This window comes from Cygnus olor, chromosome 11, assembly GCF_009769625.2.
Source record: "Cygnus olor isolate bCygOlo1 chromosome 11, bCygOlo1.pri.v2, whole genome shotgun sequence".
In the NCBI taxonomy this organism is placed as follows: Eukaryota; Metazoa; Chordata; class Aves; order Anseriformes; family Anatidae; genus Cygnus; species Cygnus olor.
The window spans coordinates 18,470,335-18,493,464 of NC_049179.1; the positions used below are offsets into that span (position 1 = coordinate 18,470,335).

Sequence of the window (23,130 nt, forward strand, 5' to 3'; positions counted from 1 at the left end):
GGACTTTGGAACCCACACTGACCTCTGCCATTTGATCTACAGAACAAAAACCATCAGCTGGCAGCAGTCACAAGCTTCCAAAGTCTCCTAAATCTGGACGTTGTATTTTTGATACCAAAGCCATATAATTTTTACTTTTTCTAACAGTTAATTCCCTAGCCTGGTTCACAACTATACGCAGACAGAGATTTACCAGAAATTCTAAATAAAAGGACTGTAGCTCCATTCACTCCTGTGGCCTCTTGTACTTCTTACCTGTAACACTATCCGGTGTAGTGTGGCAGGCAGGCACCAGTTATTTTGTGATTCTATGGCCAGACAACCCACACTTCCCACCCACACAGCATAGGGATCCTGCTCTGCCTGTGAGAATACAGTGGCACCATTACAGCAGAAGGGCAAAAGTGAGTTAGAACTTACAGGTCGATTGCGAAGCAGGACCAGTTTTGTCACTCGAATGCTGACTTTAATTCCAAGACTTTGATGTTGAAACATGTTGTACACCTGTTAAAATGCAAAGAAAACATCCACAGTACATCAGTAACAATGCCAGGACATAGTAAGGTTGAAGGAACTAATTGTGACTAAAGTTAGACATTTCTCCTTCAGAAAACAGACCCAAACCAAAACCAAATGGGCTGTGCTACTCTGGTCAAAATAAACAATCTTACAAGCTATTGTATTACCACTCTAACAGTTCCATATACTACCGCGTACCTAAGACACTTACAAAAATACATTTGCTCCTACTATATAGCATTTGGCTTCACCAACTGACCAATTTGAGTAAGATCCAGCATTTGGGGACAGAAACAAGAAAAAACAGACAAAACCATAATCTAGCTGCAGAAAGAAAAATACTTTTAAGAGGAATATACGAGAGGAAGGGTTGCTGAGCAATGAAGGAAAGGAGAGCAATACTCCAAAGGAACTCCAAAGCCTTAGGAACATGGACATACATTACGAAGCATCCAACTAATATGGATCTTCAGCATTTAAATATCAGAGATATCTGAATGCAAGACGAAATAATGGTGTGTTTTAGACTTCAGGAAATAGAATGGAAAAGCAATTTCCCTCTGTTATTTTCATATCTTATATAAGAGAATAGTAATAAGGCGGCACATAATGACACAAGCCTCAGGAAATACAAAAATAGCACCGGAAACTACCTTACTAGTTTCTCCAGATTTTGCATTCCAGCTCAGATACTTCACGTCATTCTTATAGATTAGAATATAAGATCTTAATTGATGCCAGAATTTTACTCCACCATTTCTCTGTGTACAAATGGTTTAACTAGAATGTATAAAGAAAAAGGTGAGGCAGGGGTTCATTTTGAAAGGGTTTAAAATGCCCCATAATAACTTTTGGATGAATACCGCATTCCCTGCTCAGTCAAAACAACAACAGACAAAAGAAGACCACTGAAGAGAGACTCTTGACTAGTGGCTGCAGGACTTGGTCTCAAGTAAGCTATATTCCTTATCCATGTCTCACTTGGCTAGAAATATCACACAGGCTCAGCTAACTTCCTACAAGAAACTCAAGACATGAACATATTTCGGATATTGTTTTCAACACTTGGTATTTTTCCTATTTGTGCAAATACTCAGGAATGTGCTCAGTGTAAGAGCCTTCTTAAGCACACTTGTGTTTGGGGTTGGATTTAGTCATACATTTAAATGTTTCCTATAATTTAGGCACAGACTGCAAGACAGACACTGCTCAGTATTTGACCCACTGACCTTCAGTATGAGCACAATGAGCCATTTATCTGCCCTGCGGTTGGCATACAAATGCACACAAGTGCTGGTACTATTTACTTACCTTGGGGGTATGTTGGTAGAGCAGCTAAGGCCTCTCACTACAGCCAGGGAGGGGGCTGGGTAGGGGGTGTAAACTCAAAACTTGCAGACAAGGGCTCTGACAGTTCACCTATTTGTAAACAGAGACCTGGACATTCAGTTGAAAGGGTCAATGGAGCATCACACTGATCAAGTCAGTCTCTCAGGCACCACTGGAGAGGCTAACGAATATTTGCCATGATCCTGTGAAGGATGCCTTTGATTTGCCTAGCCCACTGCTAGCGTCCTGTAAAGCTTCTACTCATAAAATGGCGGTATAGCAAGTAAGTTCTTATCACTAGGCCTAATGTATGATGATCTTTCCATTTGAGCAGAAAAGCTGCCTGTCTCTAGATGTTGCGACAACAGATCCAAACACCACTGACTTCAAAAGGCAGTTTTCAGTGACAAAATCTGCAGAACGCAAACCAGTTACTGAAGAGTTTAGCTTATCGCTTTCAAAGCTGTCAGACCCTCTTCCTTTTCTCTTCTCTTGTGCTTCCTCCATCCAAAGGATAATTTGATTCTGTATGTATCTGCATCCATCAGCAATCTGAGAAGTGCTGGACCTTGTAGGCAGTAGCAACAATTGGATACTAAGCCAAAAAGACATCCTGTATGCAAAAAAGGCTTTACTTCACATGTTTATTCAACCTTTGTTTGCTTTCTTTCTTAAATGGAGCCCAAAGAAACCCCGGGCTTGTGGTGATTCCTGCTGTCTAGTAAGAACAATAACCTCTTTCCATCAACTAAGTAAATTTGACTGGTGCAAGTGGCTGTTCTACTTCAGTGCAACTGAAGTGTTCAAACACAATGCCACCTAGAGAAGAGACAGACCCCCTCTTATCAGCGATCTCTCAGCTAGTTCTGCTTCTGCCCCCTACTCCAAATGCCTCAGAGGCTGAACCAGACCTTTCAGTCCATGAGCTCTGACTGGATTAAAAGGGAGACAAGACATTTGTTTCTGTTCTGTCAGACTGGCTCCTATGCACTCATAACCAGCACTTTAATGTGTGTACAGATAAACATACTGTAAATTGCCTAACACCACAGCACTGGGCTAACAAACTGATTATGGCAGACTGCTCAGTATCACCGGGGAACAAATTCCAGTGTATTAGAAAGAAGAGTTTTTCCTGATGCTTTAGGACAGACAGCTGAATTTTGAAGATGTGGTGCAATCAAAAGTGGCAGTGCATATTCTGGCCATGCCTATCAGTTAACTAGAAGGACCAATCTTTAAGTAGATGACGTATTCCTAGCAAAAGGCAAGAAAGTGCAATAGCTAACAATACCTACAGGTTGGGGTAGATCATTTCTTACTGAAATTTCAAGAATTTTTCCTCTGAGACGGACAGACTGTTGCCAGAAAACAGTAATCCAATATTTTTTGTTGTATTTTTCTCACAACTCTGCACTGTTTCTCAGGATTTAAAGTGTGACCTTAAGCTCAGGTGAAGAAGACTGCAGCACTCTGATTTAAGATGGTCCTGCACCAGAACTGCAGAACAATGTCAAAATACACCGTTTCCAATTTCCAATCTTCTTTCATGAACCAAGCAGGAGAGGACACTCCAGCTTCATCTGCCTTCACTGATTCCTCTATTTCTTCTTAGCAAATCCTCCCAGAAAATTTTATACAGAAAGTTCTACAAAGATTCAGCAAGGACCTGTGCAGCTCCACCTGCAAAAAAAACCTGTCATTCAAAATGGTCTAAAATCTACAGGTAAGTTAGCAAGAAAACTGACCTAAAAGTTTGCCTGCACGTTGGTTTGCACAAACAAACATCATCTTCCAAACAGCTCTCGTTCACTGGTAAAGTAAGTACAGGATGGATACTATCATCACTGTACTGACAGGACCACCTCTATTAACCACAAATTAGACCAATAACTTGCCCCAGGCCCCTTTTCCCAGGCTCAGCTTCACTCCTTCATTCCTTCCCTCCTTACCTTAAGAGGCAGAGGGCTGGAGGTTGTGGTCAGCCTGTAACAGTTCCCCTCTGCGGCTCCTTCCTCACCGATTTCCCTGCTCCAGCGTGGGTCCTCTCCATGGAGGGCAATTCCTGTCAGGTAAGCCTGCTCCAGCGCAGCCTCCTCACTCCGGCCCCACTTCTTCCAGGGAACACCAGCCTGCTCCAGGCTGTTTCTCACACTTTTTTCCTCACTTTTCACTGCCTGGGTGGAGTTTTGCCCTTTCTTAAAACCCATTTTCACAGAGGTGTCACCAGCTGGTGCCCTGTGGTGGCACCGCTGTGGAGCTGACTGGAACCGGCTGTGTCCGGCGCAGGGCAGCCCTCGGTCTCCTCACGGGAGCCACCCCAATCTCCTCAAAGGAGCCGCTCCTGCCAAAGCCTTGATGCTAACACCCAGTACACAGCCTTTTAAATGAAAACCCAAACAGTCTCATATAACTGTGTTTAAGGCTAGAAAGAACCTCAGTAAGACAACCAGCCCTTAAATGATCTGACAAGGAAATAAGAGACTGAATTCCACACAGGCCATTCACAGCCATTTTGGCAGCACATGGCCAGAATTAAACTAGATTGCACAATGCAGATTGTGCCCAAAGTGAGTATTATCACAGAGCCCAGGTGTCCATTTAAGACAAAAAGAATTTGAAACCGTAAGTTCTTCCTGCTTAAAGTCAGGCTCCACCATGGCAGTGACCACCTTCTGCCCATCTCCCCTAGCCTACAGGGAAACGTCACCCACTTTGCGTGTCAAAAGCTGTTCACTGTGCCCAACTGGCTATCATCGGCGCATGAGCTAACAGTACCATGTAAGATGGCTGAGATAATTGGTACCAGGGGAGGAGGATTGGGATTTCCCAGTGCAGATGTTCTCAAGATTTACTGCTGCATGGACAGCGTGCATTTTTAGACAGACTGACTCACAGACACCTCCCCTCCCACTCGCCATACTGTGGGCCACCCTCCCTCAAGCCTGCAATTGCATCACACCCTTGAGGTTGCTGTGGCCTCCTAACATGAGGAAAGAAAGAATATTTGGGGTATTTTAGAACTTTTTAATAAAATGAAGCAGCTGGGAACAGAAGAGCCAGCTGCATGAAACCTACTAATGCTTTGCTAAGCTCTGCCATGGAACAAAATGCAAAGGTTGCTGTTTTAGATTGTCACCACAGCACCAGAAAGCAGCTTAGCTGGAAGAGCAAGGGAAGTTCTTGATCACTGGACTGAAGGGAAGGGGTGTGAAAAATTGTCAATGTGTCTGAAACGCAGTCACAGGCACTGGTGACCCTGTTGAACATGAACTATGTTATTTTAACTTCCATCCTATGAGGAGTCATCAAAAGCACAAACAGTGGTTTGGGAACAGAAAGAGGTATAGTGATGAGCCTTAAAAAACAGACAGAATAATGGAAGAGGAGTTGCAGAAGAAAAAGGAAATAAAAAAAGTCCATTTCTCTGAGATCTCCTTCCTTTGTACACATTTTCCTGACAGAGCCTTCCTGCTCAGAATGCCCTCAAGAAACGATGAAAGTGTGAAGCCTGAACCATCTTTCTCCTCCTCCCCTGTTTGCATTCCTCCTGCCCTTCTTTCTCCTTATACCGTTGACATGGAAGGGACAGAATAAATGCAGCTTTGGCATAAGCTGTCCAAGCCTGCCCCAGCATGCATAAAGTACAACCCAGACATGAGGAATTGGGATAAGAGAAGAACTAAAGTACATCAGTTTTGTTGTGTTTTTTTTTTTTTTTTTTTTTTTAATTCTCAAGAGCTTCCTCTGCAGGTGGATGGTGGGAGGGAGACGTGTGTGTTTCAGATGTTCTGGAGTTCAGCACAGCAACCCTGAGGGTGAATGTCTTTTTTTTTTTTTTTCCCCCCTTCCTCCTCTCCCCCCTCCCCATCCTCCCAGCTTTGCTTTCAAGCTACAGCGTCCCCATCGCTTTGGCTACTGGAAGATGTTTGGGCAGCAGAAGCATTAGTCAGGTTACTGAGGTTGTCTTTTACTTGTTTTGAAAAGTGCTATAGGATTTCTAACACCCACCTGAAGCCAAGCTTTCAGATTTCCCCTTTAAACATTATGAAAAATAACATATTAATGTTCTTTATAAGATACAGTTGACATAACTCTTTCTCCTGAGACTGCTGGAGAGAAATCTGTAGACCGTGATCAAATATTTATATCCTATTCCCTTACATTCCCATCGTGAAAATTCCAGATCAGGGCAAGGGAGCTGATTATCAGCAGCAGCTCTGGAGACTTTATGTGCCAGCACCCAAGAGAACAGAGATGTAAATCCATCAATAAGTGCATGATAAAAATGATTGTATCTGCTTCTTCAACGCAGAGAAAGCTCTCACGGGAAATCCAAAATGAAAAATGATCTGCAGAGTGTTAAAAAAGGCTTCAGAGAGTACAGCAGTATTATTCCTAAAGAACAACATAAAATTTTTCCCTCTTAATGACATCCAAAAGATCACTAACTTCAAGTTACTGCTTGCTATTGCAGAGGGCTTTCACACTAATCGCATGGCTTAGGAACAGCTGCAGGAGAACTAACACACACTACAGTAACTTACCCCTGTGTCCCTGTGTGCTTGCTGTATTCTCTCAGAAAAAGTCAAGCTCAAAACCAAGCTACAAATTTCACTTATTCCAAAGCTCCAAAAACGCACTTTTATTTATTTTAGGTTTTCAAACCCACAGAAAGCAGCTTTTAAATTACTGTGTTGTGGTCCTGGTAATTCAGACATCTTTGTCCCTAAATGTGCAGACTGTCTGTCTCAGCAGGACTTCATTTGCGAAGCAAGCTCTGCATAACTGCAAGGAGCCAACATTCACAACTTGTTATTCAGGTACTAGCTGAAGCAAGTTATTCCTCGTCATTAAAAACACTAATATGACCAATAACTTGAATCACAGACTTTTGTCCAGGAAGCTGAAGGCTCAAGTTGTGAAGACCAGCTGCACCAGAGGCCAGCGTATCTGCCTCTGAGGACAGATAATCTCCTTTTTGTCTAACTGCTGAAAATGAAACAAGAAAAAACAAAAGCATAAAACTGCAGAAAGCAGTGTATGTCTCATTCTTCAAAACCTGCTCCTGAACTGATCCCAAAACAGCAGCTACTGTGAGCATACTGAAAGAAACACTGGGGACAGGAATGGAGAGAGCCAATGCACTGGTCTCCTAGTTGCAGGCAGAGAAGCCTGAAGTTGAGTTTAGATGAAGCCTATCTTGCAGGAGCAACACAGGACTTCACAGAATATAGAATATCCATCCAAATAGCCTCCAAATGGATGAAATGAAGTAAGAAATTACAGCTGCCAGAAGCAGACCAACGGAATGGATGAGCAAAATAAGCATGTTTTACCATAAAGACACTTTGTTTTGGGGTTTACAGGCAGTTCTAAATACCGGTGGTTACTGAAGGAGGGCAGGAACAAAGGCAGGAAACAGGAGATGCCCTCATGCCAAAGGATGTACAGAGATGACAAAGTAAAACATTAACACTGCATCACTGTACAAAAGATCAATTCCAAGGGAGTTTAACTTACAAAAAGATTAGCACGTATACTTAAGCAGCTGGTTTTGCATTTATGTAATTCTGCTGACATCTCTCCACATCCATACCCTTGAATCCAGCATGCCCATAAATTTGTTGCCTCGCTAAGGCTGCGGATGTACATGGTGGCATTTGACAACTTCGTCAGCTTTTTTTCTTTTCTTTAAATAATCACAAAGCCATCACAAATCTCCCATGGGTACAATTGTTCTGAATCAAATACCTTACGAGCAATCAAGAAAATATTTCATTTTAGAGGTGGTGACATTAAAAAAAAAATTAGCTCAAAGCCTTGGAGCCATGCTTGTTCCCACTCATACATTATAGAGTACCTGAAAGGAAAATTCTTCCATAATCTTGGAAAAAGCCATCATACAACTTCAAAAAATTAGATTATTAAATGGAAGAGCTTGCGTCTCTACAGTGACATTCAGAAATAACAGGCAACTTTAATGTGAATCTATTCTCTGTTCAGGGGGATGGTCAGAACCACAGAATATTATTAAAAACACATCATTTCCTACATGAAGCTCTACCTGGTATTTCTGGGTTGCAAAAGGGTTTTGCTTTATTTCTTAGCTGTTATTCTAGAGTAGTTCCCCCTCCCAGGATTCTCATTTACCAAGGGAGCAATAAAACCGTATTTTGTAATGCTGACTTTTTTCCCCTTCAGAAATTCTTGTAACATAAATAGATATTAAATACTTGAAGGCAGATCACTTTATTTAAAATGTCTATAAATATAAAATGCATTAATAAGACCTCTTAATGCTTGTTTTGTGGTTTGACAGTAAACGTAATGGCTTACAGAGAGGAGTTAACTTAATATACCCCTGACCAGTAATGTTCTATTTGCTTAAATGCAAGTATCCAAGCCAAAATTAACATTCTGGTTTCTTTTAGAGGCAGCCCGCCATCCTGCAGTGTAGCTGAATAAGCACTGCCTAATATCATGGGGCAAATCCTGTCCCCCAGCTAAACAGCCACAGAAGGCTGACAGGAGTCACAGTGAGGCAGGCAGGAAACAAAGACCCCGAGCAGCCAGGAGGCTGCTTCATTGCACGGGTACACAGAGCACAACTGATCCTGCACCAGAGGAAGGTGTCACAGTTATTTTCCTAAGGAGTTATGGTCGTTCTGCTCCACATACCACAAATTTAAAGATGAGAAACTAACACACAAAGATTCATCATGTCTGGTGCAGGCACTACCAAAGGAGTGTGGCTGAGTGAAGGGTTCAGCTAAGGCATACCTTGACCACATCTCTCTTCCTGAAATATATTTTCTGAATTATTCTTCAGCCTCTTTTGGTAGGGTGAGGATCTGCTTTCGTTACAGCAAATGGAATGCTGAAATTCCCTTTGATTTTCTTGAATGTCACCTTGTTTTATAGCCTCAGCACTAAAAGATTTATGCAACGATGCGATCTATGTGTTCTCCTGTTATTATTCCCCAGTATCCTCTGAGTTTGCTGGCCTTTCACAACCACTTTCCTCAGGGAGGCAGAGGCCTGAAAGGTACTATGCTTCGACAAGCATGGGAAAGTAGGTGGCCAGACGAAGGTGAGGGACTCTCTCACTGCTCCTCTGAAGGCTGAAAAGCTAAAACATAAATTCAAATCCTATCAGACAGCAGAAAAACCACATGGGTGAGTCCCCAGGAGCAATGACTTAACAGTGGGAAGCATTTCAGCTGGCCTTTACACCTTAGGAGATGTCAAATAAACGTGTTCCTCAGCCAAGACTCCTCTTCCATGTGCACTCTCTAGTGTCTACTAAAGGGCTGAGCTCATACTACAACATCAAAACCTAGCTTAAAAGACCATCAGCCAAACCCATTGGAAATTAAGCTCCAATATCTGTTTAGAAAATGGGTTTGCAGGACCCAATCCATCATCACCTCCTCACATACAAACACACCTAGCAAGCTGATGTTGCTGAGATGTTCTGCAGGACTTCACAGCCTGGACAAACAACATTCAAGGCCAACTTTTGTTTAGGACTTGGCCTATCAGTGTATTCAACCGAAATGATGTTTAACAGTTTGATAAAGCTACACAAGATATAGATGCACTAATGTCTACGGTGAAAGAACAGACCATTTGGCACCAAGACCATCAAGACACGACTAGACACAAGCTTTGACAGATCTCACAGCCATAAATAATGGTCTGTCCCAGCCCCTGTGAATCAGACAGGCACAATGGTAGAGCTTTACTGTCAGACTGACAAAACACTTCAGAGCAGATTTCAGGAGAACCCCTGGTTTGCCAGTGCAAACAAACTGTATCCATCCCTCCTCACAAGGTCCCAAGAATCTGAAACATGGACGAAACTCAGCCCTGGCACATGTTACATTCATAAATGTGCATCAGGTTAGATTAAAAAGTGACTTGAGTAGCAGAGTTGTTCAGAGCCGAACTTGTGTTCTGCTGCACTGCAAAGGTGGTATGTGAATTTAAAGGTGGGGGGACCATGGCTCTGAGAAAAATAAGGCTCTTATGACCCCAGCAAACACATCCTTTAATGTAAAAAAGCCCGCAGAGCCTGAAAGGATGGTCACAAGAATGGATTTTTTAAAGAAGACATTTCCTACAAACCAATCCAAGTAAAGAGAGAGACGCAATGATGCCCTATCAAGTGACTATTGTCACAGCATGCTAGATGGCAAAATAAAAGGTAGAGGAAGGGACAGAGGTAAGCACCTCGTTAAAGGAAAATACTAGTTAAAATACCTACTTAATCAGCAAAACACTACAGGAGGGCTCCTTCACACCAGCACTTGGTAAAGGAATACAAGACCTCTTATAAAGCTCTGTTGTCCCATAGCTGGGTTATGCACTGAACATCTGTCACTCAGGTCTTCACTGAGAAGCGTGACCAGTCAATTATTGTTAATTACTGTTTTTTTTTTTTTTCCCAATCCAGTTTGCTGCTCATGAGCAAAAACAGAGCTGTCATCAGGAGAATGAACCGTTCCTGGAAGTTACAATAGCATGGGCACAGAAATACAAGCTTCCTTCAAGACTTCCTTGAGCAAGTGCCTCTGGAAGGACCCCTGCTGACTCCAAGAAGAGTTTTCAGTGTCCACATCCAGTTGAGCCATTGTCTTTTTATTTCCTCTGCCAACAGCTGACTGAGTGAGCACCCATTGTGTTCCCTTATCAACTGAGGCTTAATACTACTAGACAGCTAACAAATTAACAACCACACTTCAGATGAGCTCACAGCTTCACAAGGCTCTCCCCACTCCTGGCAGATTCCCTGCAGAATTTATAAAATGCTTCCAAAGCCCAGCTCCCCTGACTATTCACAGGTATGAGCAGCACCACCCCACGCAGCACAAGACGTCTAGGGGTAAAGAGAATAGGATCATCTGAAATTCTTATCAGCTGGTAGTTTGGTGAGGAGTTTGACGTGGTTTATACAGCAAGGGAAGCAGCCATTTTCATTATGGGCAAATCAGAGATTAAAAGTGTTTCTAACTGACAAAGCCAGGCTTTCTGCTGTAACTCAATACAACTCTGTTGTCTTCAATAACAATTTAACTACCTCCTATGACAACAACCCACAGGGAAATATCTCCTTAAAAAATATCAAAACAAACAAAAAAGAAAACAAGAAACACTACATCAGATGAGAACATTTATCCACTATTGGAACCTCTCTTCCAAGGTAAACCATAGCAGTACAGAAAACATGGTAGAAAACACTACTCCCAAACAACTATGAAATGCTGCCCATCTGAAAAATTGCAAAGTTAGTTTCAAAAGAGATTTTTTGTTTTTTTTAGTTGTGACTGTATTAGGTAAATACAGTGAATCACATAGATGAGGGAGAAGAGGCGCATTACACAAGAAAAACAAAATCTTTCCTCATACCTCAAGGCCAAAACAGTTACCCAGTTCAGCTGTCAAGGCAGACAGCTTTAATCTACCCTGGATATGAACTGTTTACTCCTGCTGCTTCTTTTGAGAGTGAAGTAAATACTCACCATATTCATAACTGTGAGGATGAATCTTTGGGCAGCCTCTGCACCGTGGTATTGGACCATATCAGCATCTGCCACCACCAGTGTTTCTACTGTGTACTCGTTGGTAAGCCGAATAGCATTTCTTCTCTCCCTCCAGTCACTGGTTGATTTCATCTTCTTTTGCCTCTTCTTTTCTAAAAGTCAAAATATTTATTAGGGAACCTTGTAGCTGGCAGATCATAGTAAAACATTTATATTCTTTTCAGCAAACATGCTTGTGCAAATTCAGATTGCAATGACTTTTCATTAAAATGTTTTTTGATGATTAAAAGAAGCAACTTAGAGGTTCCATTGCAACCATGGAATGGAAGTCCTGCTTGTGAGAAAAGCAACATTCCACTACAATGGAACAAGCTGCAGTTCAGGAGAAATTCAGGAAAAATTTTAGGATAGGAGACTGTGTTGTGGGATGCAACACTAGACTCTGTAGGTTCTTGTTAGCCAAGGAAGTTGCAAGATATTCCTGGAGTCAGTATTTCAGTCAGTTTCATTTTAACTTGCTACCAGCATTACTATAGCAATTTAACAGAACACAAAACACCAAAAAGATAGAGTCTTAATCACTTAAAATTTTAAATCAAGTCAGATTGTTTTGGAACATGCATTACTGGCCAACTGCAGAAGTCTCTGGATAAAACCCAGAAGTGCAGAAGGTCAGGCTAGATAAGACCTTCTCAAGCTTTCTTTGCTCATTTATTGCTATTGGCACGAGCACGCACACCAGCAGCTGCAGTCACTGGCCACCTACGTGCAGAGAGCTCGCACGCCTCTCCATTGTGGTATGTATACCTAAAGAAGGGAACCCCTAGACTGGCTGATCCTTAATGGTCTTCAGTTATAGGAACCTGGAAAAGTGACCCATGCTACAGACTGCAAAGTAAAGCAGTAGTAAGCTACTGCTAACACAAAAATGAAAGCACAAAAGTTAAACCTTGCTTCCTCCAAGCTGAGAAGCTAATACATTCGTAATTTGTCCCCTTCTAAACCAAAAGGTGAAACGTGTTTCACAGTTCAAAGGCAGATGTGCAAAGCAGCTGAGACATGAACAAAGGAGAAATTAAGTTCAGATCTGAAACTGAATCTACTCACTTTATTTCAGTCACAAGAAATGTATTCATGTTTTCAATTGTAAAATGAAAGAAAAGCAAATGAAGTCATTAAGACAAATGTATTTTGCAGAAAGATACAAACTGCCAAGATTCACTGAGATATCTGCTTACTGCTCAGCCTGCAATATCCTATGGATAAGATATTGACAGTGATATCAGTGCCAATTTCTTTTAGTGAGGAAGGGAGTAGAACACACGACAGGTCCTGAAACAGTGTAGAGTGTAATGACAACAGTCAACTGAAAAGTGACACAGGATAGAACATGCTGGATGATCAGACAGATAACTTTGATGTCCCACTACACATGCTGCTAGTTTCCCAAAGCAGTCAGTCCCTTTTTATTTTATTTTTTTCTCCACATTCTGTTTATCAGCTCCTTACATATTTCAGGCTGGAAATTCCCCTGTGTTCCAGGCTGGTAAATGCACTAACATCCAGGTCCACAGTTTCCCCAACTTTCTTGTATTCATAATGACCAACTTCATCAGTTTTAAGCCCCCTCAAAGCCCAACTGAAAAGGACTCCGTCTTCTTTTTATCCCATTTTCTGTCTTATCAATGTGCACATTTGCACACATCCACCCCATCCCTGTTCTCAGTTGTCTAGCAGTCATTCCAGTATCGCTCTGTACATGTTTTTGTGCCCAAGGCATCAACTGTCAACACTTGGTATATATTTTACACTAAGAAAACAACCATGAAATTTGATTTGAATCTTTGAAAAAGGATTTGGAAATATCCCCCTGGGTCTGACAAGACAGACGGGAGCCCCTTGACAAGCAAAAAAACAAAATCCTGGGGTGCTCATAAATAATGGGAGCTACATGCTAGAAGCAAAGAAGAAAATTACCAAGTTTCAAGGCTTCTTTTCACATGGTCTGCAGGACAGCTACAGAAATGGGCACAATCGTGACAATCTGCCTCAAAACAGGAGATGCGTATGTTTCTAGGTGCTTGAGAAAAGCGAGAAAATAAAATGGAGCAACTACAGCAGAAAGGACTGATGAGCACACCTTTGGTTTGCCAACTATGAAACGGAGATGATTTCACCTAATTTCTGTGGAATAGCTCTCGTGTTTGTTTCTTTACTCATTTTGTTCCATTCCATTCAGCCACCCACCCCTCACTCGCTCTGCAAAGCCACACATCTTCAGCTGCAGGACTTTCAAGGTTATTTAAATATCAGGTGAGAAGTCAGAGAAGTTTATTCCAGTGAGAACACTGATCTTTTGAGTCTTGCTGCTGGCAATCAAAACCTTCTTGGAAGCAGCAGCAATTCCCCATCAAATTATTGTTTTGGTAACTCCCTGATAAATTCAAGGTTTTCAGCTGGTATAAACCTCCTACCTATAGAGACATTGCTCTTATGGGGGCCTAAGCCTCAACTCAAATACATCTGGGCCTGGCATTGAATAAGCTGTGAAAAATCCCAAAGTGGAAGAAAGTAAATTCAGAGCACTCTGGATTTCCACTTCAAAAATCTCTTTTTGGTGGAAAAGAAGCCACTTTTGTCAAAGAAGGAAGCCACTATATGCTAGATTGCAGCTTGCATTTGCCACGCAACTGCCTGGCGCGGTACCTTCTCCCGAGGCAGGTGAAAGAATTGGCAAGGCCTTGCCCATTCCACTCAGCACCTCTTTGGAGGAGGCAGCTGTACAAAACTCCAAAAGGTGTGATTTCTGGAGAGCAGCAGCAAAGGGACCCCTGACAAATTTCTGGGTAGTCTTGGTTCACACAAAGCCTCTGGACCCCAACCCTCCCCGAGTTTTATTTGAATTTGTGGATTGGCTGCTTTCCACTGGGTGGCAGGGACTAGAAGTTGTGTGTGGAAAACTACCACCCCACCGGCTCGCCTAGAAACACAGCCAAAGTGACCTAACATTGACAACCTGGGCTCTCGCCCTCATCCGCTTTCTAACATTCTCCAACTGCAAGCTTACCAAGTGCTTAAAACAGGTGACGTGTAACGGTCCCAAGGGAGCCTACGGAGAGCTCAGGTGGTCACTGACGATATACTATGAAGGGGTAAGGCAAAGCAACATTGAATGGAAGTCCCCTCTTGTTTTCTTCTTTTTTTTTTTTCCCTTCTTAAGTTTGCAGATCCTCTCTAGGTACCTTTTCTTTAGCCTTTTTGTCCTTTTTGCACTTGCAGAGGGCTGCTTTCAGAGCAGTCTCTATTCGCATCTTCCTGCCTCCCACATATGCAAACAATTTTCCAGCATAATCAGGCACATGGAGAAAACACAAAACTCCTCATTTGCACGGATGAACAACAACAAACAGAACAAAAGAAATATGCATATTCTGTATCAGGGACAATTCATGAAGAGCAGCAAAAGATCAGAAACCAATACTAAAAATAACTCATTAAATGCATCTGCAACTCATACCTGAGGTAAGTCAGCTTTATGGAGGTATCAAAAATAAAAAATAAAAATCTCTAGAGCCTCCCTTCAGAAACAAACCAGCACAGAGAAGTCTCACTCCTACCCTATGTGATTTATGGACTACGGGCAGAGAAACCCTCCATGAGTACATGAAACCCCAAACTAAAATAAACATCAGCCATTAAAACAAGGATTAAATGCTTGGTGGATTCTTTATTTGAACAAACTGATGTTACAAATTTTGTGGTGCAGATGTTAAGTGTTAGTGTGAAGGCATGAGAGGCCATAAAACATGGGCAGGAGGCTGTCAGAGGAGTTTACATTGCGGGGAGCACACATAACCAAATTGCACACTATTTTAGGAGTCAGGTGTTCCCCGCTTAAGAGGTCAGAAATACATGTGAAATATGAGCTGAAACAAGCAATCTACAGCACAGCACGTATATGTCGTGGGTGACTAGGCACAAGGGACATTACTCTTTTGCCAGTCACTTTGACAGTGTGTTACACAGCCTATCTGGCCCAAAATCCCACAAAATGCAGGGCTGTTAGGTGATGGGAGAAGAGCAGTACACCACTGGATCCTCAGCATAAAATGCACCCAACACTGCAGAAGCTCAATAGCTGGCTTTCGTTACAGGCTCTTACCTTTCCATGGCTAGTTGCATGCAGAGCAACATGATCGTATCACCTTCTGCAGTCCAACAGTCTTCAAAATCTCCCTCAGAATGGCAAAAAATATTATATATATAGCACAACAGAGCTATTCTGAAGCCTCAGTAGAAAACTCCTTATGTTCAAGTGCTTTTTATGGCAACCCAACAGATGTATAATTCCAAAGCAACCGCCCCAAATGACCTTTTCCTATTACACACCGAAAGCCCTGTCTAGCACTGTCTGGTTCTTGGCACATTCCTGCTGTAACTGCAGAGTCCCTTCCTGCTCCTCCTACCTCCCTTCCAACAGTATTTCCCAGATTCATCTGAAGACCAACCTTCATTCCTAGCCCTCAACTTTATTTCTCCCTAATCGTCCCCTTTGTAATTTTAGCTACCTCACTCTAGTTAAACCTACAGAAAGTTTCTGGATGCGGTTCAGCAACAGCCACAAACACAAGCGAAACTGCGGAATTCTTGTACGAGGCCAGATTTCTCCCTAGAAGCCCTTTTCTATTGCTGCCTTAAAAATCCTCTCCACCTCTTCCTCAAGCAGCCCTCTGGTAGCTCCCTCCACCGATGACCCTAAACATCTCTGTTATAACATCTCTATGTCCTCACCTGGAGGGCTAGCTCTGTCTTCCTTTATGCTGTTACTTGAGAAACATAAAAAGGAGAGAGCTCTTTGTCCCACTTGGCCACATTGTCCCTGTGCCTCAGGAGCTTCTAGAAAATCCTTTTCTGGTACTCACATTAGGCATGTTTTATTAGCTTCATGTAAAAACAAAAATCATCACCTGTCTGGAGCAAAAGAAAGACTGAGAAAAGAAAGACTGAGAAAGAGAAAGGAGACCCTGTACACAAACCAAGGCTAGAAATTACAGGAAGTTCTTGCTGAGGCATACATTTACTGGTTAACTTAAAACCATATATCAATCTGAAGAAGAGCGAGTTTGCTGAATTATCAAAGGGACAGGGTACCATAAAGTTCCTCTGGTACCAAAAGGCTATCAATTCTGTGTTTAAAAGATCAGCATACTGCAGGTACACCTCTTGGACACTGCTATTCAATCTAGACACTGCGCTGATTTCAGGTAACTTTTCAGATGTATCATAATGACTTGATTTCATTTAAAGTAAAAAAGGAAAGGTGTAAAATTGAACAAGAAGCGAGTGAAACAAGAAGTGGAGGTTATCAGTGGCATTTACATCCCCGGAGAAGAGCAAAACCAAAATCTAAAGAGAATACAAGCAGGTTTTCTTCTCAGTTTGAATTAAGACCAGGATGGGGGGGGTTGAACTACAGTCATGAATATTTATTATTTAAAGATACACCAAGAGAAACATGCTAAAGATAAAATCAATCTATTCCTCATGTTTGGATCCAAAAGAACTGCTTCTGAACCCTTTATTTAACAGCTTCTTCAGAAGACCAACAGCACAGCATCACCCCAGTGGATGCCCAAAAGCTGTACAACTCAGCGCCCTGGTTTGCTTAGCTGGGGATCAAGCTGCTCATGGTTAGAAGCAAGACAAATTTGAAGAGGATCAGAGCTCTGAGGCTTCCAGCATGGCAAAACATTTTCTGCAGAAGTCAGCCCAACAAAAGATGTGTGCTAACCCAGCCTGAGCTAAAGGAGCAACCACAGATCATGGGACAGCTCAGAGCTGCGAGACCACCATGGGCTTTCCAGCCCACGAGGCGGTCAATTCAAAACTCATGGCCACCACCAGAAACATCCCTCCACTGGCTCCGGGGGGCTCTGTGCATTGGTTACCTTGCAGCTGCAGTTTTCATCCATACAACAACAGAGAGGTTCTTTTCAAAACACTGATCTCCTGAAGGAAAAAAAAAAAAAAAAAAGAAATCACACTTCAGCTGCAAGGGCCGTGCTCCACACAGTTGCTTCCTTGACACCTTTCTTGTGGCATTCGCCTCACAGTAGACACAAGCAAGGACTGGAGAAGGGAATGAAGAACAGACACTACTGAAGTTGCTGCCACAGCCAGCGCGCCTCAATCTATTTCCAGCCACAGGAGCATGCAGCCCCTTCACCAGTGCCAGGGCACAATGCAACATTGTCCCTGTACACTGGACTTTTATACATCCATTAAAAACTTGGGATTTCAGGTTTACCACAGCTAGCTGCAGCAACAAACAAAATTTGAGACAGAAGTCATGAACTCTGTTCCATCTCAAAACACCAGGGAGACTTTATTGCAAGGACTGTTACTGAAGTTAGTCTGTGGCTTGGACACATTAGACATCAATATAATGCGTCAGGACTTTGTCTGCAATGACAGCCCTGTACGACAGCACAGGATAAGCGCTATGACCTCCACCACCTCACTGGATCAATTTGTCAGCAGGGTTTCTGAGATTGCCACCTCCTCAACTACATGCGCTCACCTCCCTTTAAAAAGCACACCCTCACTGTAGGCTTTCCACTCAACTAGATACAAGGACTTGCTCATGTAAGACAGAAGACAATTTACCATTACACAAAGCAGGCACACTGAGCATTGTTTAATGGTAAGACCATTAAAGTGGGAATGGAAATACCTGCTCTGTCACTCCCTCTTAGCCTCTGTGCCTTGGTTTCTCTTCCTATTTGATCTGCTCTGTTACTAGTTGTAAATTCTCTGAAGCAGAACTGATTTCCTTTGCTTGTGACTGACACAAAGGTCCCAACTTGCCTGGGGCCAGGAGGAAGATCCTGTAACACAAATATAATTAAGATCCAAGTGACAAGGAGTGATGTATGCAGGACTGAACTCAGAGTCCTCAGTTTTGATCACTTAAACTTAGCAGATCTGAGACCAATCATAAAGCACAATCCTAATCCATTCCAGGGCTTTAGAGACTACAAAACACTTGGCTGCAGTTACGCTGTGAAAAATGGCATCATTGGCCTCCAGGTTTATTTTGTTTTAATGAGTCTTTAGCGAACGTGCTTGGTTTGCAAAGAATGTTTTCACAACTTCCAGCCATACCAACCCATCCTGAGCTTTGGCAGCCAACTCCAACTACTTCTGCTGAGGTTGGAAGAACCCATGGAGACTTTACCAAACCAGGAGTTCCCCACTTACAGTCTGACCTCACCACTACACCTATACCTTGAGAGAGGTAGCACAGACCTTTTTGGAAGCTAGACAATTTGTTTCTGGTGATTTGCAAAATCCAGTAAAGAATGCACTTCATCTCCCGTAACTGTGTTGGCTCTGCAGGTCAAACTGAAGTAAAAAAACAGTGTAATAGTTATTTTTAATCCATTATGTATACATGTATGTCAAACTACGCAGGGAGCAGATCACAGAAAGAAACCAACAGTTCATGGAGCAACTTTTCAGAGCCAAAGCCTCACAGTACCACTGCCAGCTCTGTTACTAGGCCTAATCTGTAAATAAAGAAACCGTTTGAGAGTTAGAGGTCCAAACAACCTTTAACTTTCAGTGCCTCCAGTTGTGGATGCTCAGTGTGGGACATGTATGGCTGATGATTCATAATTACAAACTATCACAAGGAAGCTTAGAGCTTTTGAACAGGGGCAAAATCTGTCACAAAGCGTTCCCATCTTGGCCACTCGAACAAGTAGGTGCCCAACGCACAGTAGTTTTCACGTTGAAGATCCCAAGTGATCTGCTGAAGGTCACAAGTCAAACACTGGGAAGCAAAGCCAGGAGAATCCCAACTCCCAACTCATGGCTCTAACCCTGAGCTATGATTTATGACAATATGGAAAAAATGAAGACAGCTAAAAGGTAAGTAATGTATCTTAGTCTGTCCGGAGCCACCTGTCTGCCTTCCTAGCCAGAATGACCACTGGAATAGCCATAAATATCCCGAGAGAAGGACGGTGGACACCAGAGACTAGCTCGTTAGCACCTGCCAGTTTAGATTTCATTAAGTTCCAGTGGAAATGAGCACTAACTTTCATCAAGAACCAAGTGAAGGCGCAGTACAGTTCTACTGTCTGCAGCTGCTCTGGAAGGGGAAGAAATCCATGAACTACAAATATTTGCACGTCTCTTTTTTTTTTGATGTCTTTTTTGCACCTTGACAGTAGAGAAAGAAGAAACTGAAGTCCCTCCTACTCCACATTATCCATGCTGCCCTCATGCTGAGGGCTTCATCCAGAACAAACCAGCAATAAAACTTTGCTTGCCATATGTGATGGAAAAGGACACTTCTGAATGGCAGACTGCTCCAAAAGGCTGCTGTTTGTCAGCCATAAGGAAACAATCACACACTCGCAGGGAAAATCCAGACTCTCTGTTTGGAAGACCAGGGACCTGGAGAAACCACAGGATTTATCCACACAAAACATACTCCCATGGGTAAAGTGCTGAAAGACCTAATTTCTGATACAGGGAATACTTCATACTTGCAAACACTTAATCACATTACATCTTCTGCATAGCCCATGCTGAAATCCTTGTTTTAATTCTCCAACAGATGCTTCCTAATATGGACTAATACAGGTTGCATTACACCTCTCTATTTTTAGTGCACATGCTTTTTGGCCATAACAACTGCCGTTTCAGGCCAAGTCAAACCTTCAGAGAAAACACATCTAAGAGACAATGATTAAAGATGGGGAAATGCAACATAGCAGTAACATGTGTTTAGGATTTATACCTGTTCAGGGAAAGCGTTCCCTACATTTGATACCTGCATACTAGCACTTATGTAAATTATTACCAGCTTTGATCAATTGTTAAAACAGGTTGCAAACTAACTAGACGAAGAAGCCATGCATTGCTATTTTGTGAATTAAAATGTTGACCCTCTTGTGTTTTTTTCCCCTCTTACTTCTCTCCATGCAGCACATTTGCATTAAGTGAAAACGGTTTCATTCAAGATGACAAAGGGGGATTTAAAGCAAGCTTGCATTTAAGAGTAATTTATGAGGCCTACATCACAAACATGAAATAACAACCTTCCCTCCAAAGACAAGCTGCTCACTCTCATACTTGTGGGCTGTATTTTATATCAAATCCCTTCTATGCAAAGGGACTTTAACACATCACTAGAGACCTCTGGAAAAGTTACAACAGAACTTACTTTTCCCAAAGAAACAGAAAATTTTATGACATGATTAGAAGAGAATCCTAAGCTTTCATAACATGGTTTGACTCCGTCTTTAACACTGATACTTTCTCTCAGCAAGAAAAGTTAGGGAAAAAAATAACAGAAAGCTTTTCCCATCCTTAGACTTCGATGGCACAGGAAACATGCAAAATATATGAGCAGACTGGAAGAGGGTGCCCAGAGAGGTTGTGAGTTTCCCTCACAAGCTGCCTGGATGTGGTCCTGGGCAACCTGCTCCAGGTGCAGGCTTGAGCTGGGGTTTGGAGCAGATGGACCCAGAGGTGCCTCCCAACCTCAACCATTCTGGGATTCCGAGATACCAGCAAATGTTAAACTACCCTTGTTCCATCACAGTTACCACAACCATATCCATTTACTGCAGCTGAGGGCGTGGTAGATATCGTTGGGTGGAAACAACTTTATTGTTTATCCCATATGGTCGCAGACAGACCAGGCAATGAAAAACGCCCTATCTCAGGTATTTTCTAGCCCCAACTCTAAGCTTTAGGGGGGTTAATAAAGGAGATTGTACAGTTCCCCACTAGTCCTCTCTGATCTGCCTGTTTCTTCACTGACAAGAAGTCTTGCTATGACATCCGAGTTTAGGAGGAAGGGCAGATGCTGCTGAAAGACAAAAGAGCTCTGCAGCTACTTCTGGGCCCCAGGAATAAGTTGAGAACTTTATGCATGGAGGTCCAGGCCAAACCTGAGGGCACAGCAACAATCATGTATGATGCATTACAACAGTGACCTCTTTCTCTCCTCGCTTGGCTCACCTGTAGAGAAATTCTTATCTATAAGCATTAAGACCCACAGACAAAACTCTGTGACTCCATCCTCTCTCCAGAAAGACTCCTAGTACAAGACCTTAGACAAAAATGTTGCCAAGCTCGTTCCTTAAAATCAGAACAGTGTGATAACAGATTTTTACCCCAGATTCGGCCCAGATTCTAGAGATGAGAACCAAAGAAATGTTTCACATCACTGGTGTGAAGCTATTTCCCAAGTTTTTAATGACGCCGTGCTTCAGAGCAAATGAAACCCAACCTTCCCTTCCTTCCCCCTCACAGCATATGCACCTGGAAACCCTTTAATGGGTTTTCTGTTTGCCTCACAGGGGCTCATGTTCGTGCCTGAGCAGAAATGTGTATTGTGACTTGAACTCTTTCTCCTGCTGGATGACAGGTGATAAAAATCCTACAGATACACATATCATATGACTAACAATAGCACCTGGCCCATGATGACTGGATCCATCCTTTGCCGCTGGAGCACTTCAGAATTTAAACAAAGGAATTAAAATATCGGTCCTGAACCAACAGACCTGGGATTTTTTAACCCTTTAATAGGCACTTTCAGCTTCAGATCTCAACGATCCACTCACGTAAGACCTTAAGTGCTTTCCCACTCCTGACTGCAGCCAGATTAATCCTCCCATACAGATTATTCCAAGAGACATTTGGCTCCCACAAAGCTCTCCTGCAGCTCTAAACGTTTCTGCTGTTGTAGGACATTAAACTACTTAAGTTTTGATTTTTTTCTATTGTATTTGCCCAGACATTATGATCTTCGATAATACAGGATGTGCATCTAAAATGTCTAGGACATGAATACTTCCTATGTATTTCCAACCTCCATTCTTTTCTGACAAGTTTTAGACTGGGTAAGCCAAATTACAAGCCAGTGAGAGAAGGGATCTCTAGTACTAATCTGATCAGTCCTTCACTCTGCTGATGTTGCTGAGTACCACAGTAGTCACCTTTTTCCAGGAAAAAGTCTGGAAGTAAGCCCCTGGGCCACCATTTCCACACGATTTCATTGGGAATAGACCTTTTGTGTGTCAGAGAGGATTAATTTTTTTTTGTTACAAAATGCCTTGTGCACAAAAGTTAATCCAAACCAGACAGGAGTCAATTAGGTCGTTAACGTGCTAAGCCTATTAACAGCCATGACTTACATTTCTTTCCCACAACAATGAAAAACATTCAGGAGTCTGCCTTTAAGTGGCAAAGCCCATGAGCAATTTCATTATTTTATGACACAGCTACTTGAAGCAGTGGCTGTTTGCACAAGCAAGCAGTACTCCCTGCTGGGCTGCAGCCAGGTGCTTTGTTCCTCTTCTAGCACAGCCGGACCGTGGTCAAGGCAGAGATCCGGCACCCACAGCAGCCAAATTCTGTTCCCAGCTCTTTTGCAAACTCGTGCGTGCATGTTTGTAAATCACGTGGTTACAGATTTTCTAGCTGCCGAGGGAAGGACTAAAGCCTTCTTGGTCTCACAGAAGAACTAGGGATGCACATGCTGTCCCCAACTCCATCCTAGTTTAGCCCCTCAATTAGCACCAAATAGGAAACAGAGCTAGATCCATAGCTTCAAGTAAGCTTTGCATCAGGCTATCAGTTTCCTTCTGCCTCAGATCCACACCCACTATATGGACCTTGCCTCCTCCTCGGCATGAGCTGAGCTATAGCAGTA

The 23,130-nt window shown here is 42.6% G+C and overlaps 1 protein-coding gene across 2 annotated transcripts in view; it reads right to left on the reverse strand.

Moving 5' to 3' along the window:
• Positions 1-23,130, reverse strand: part of ADAMTS17 (ADAM metallopeptidase with thrombospondin type 1 motif 17) — a 177,361-nt gene that overhangs the window by 142,342 nt on the left and 11,889 nt on the right. For both annotated transcript variants that reach the window (XM_040570362.1, XM_040570361.1), the window contains exons 4-5: positions 11,373-11,545; positions 421-504 (exon numbers count right to left, since the gene is read on the reverse strand). In XM_040570362.1, the coding sequence (XP_040426296.1) occupies positions 421-504; positions 11,373-11,545 (257 nt within the window). The remainder of the gene's footprint in view (positions 1-420; positions 505-11,372; positions 11,546-23,130) is intronic.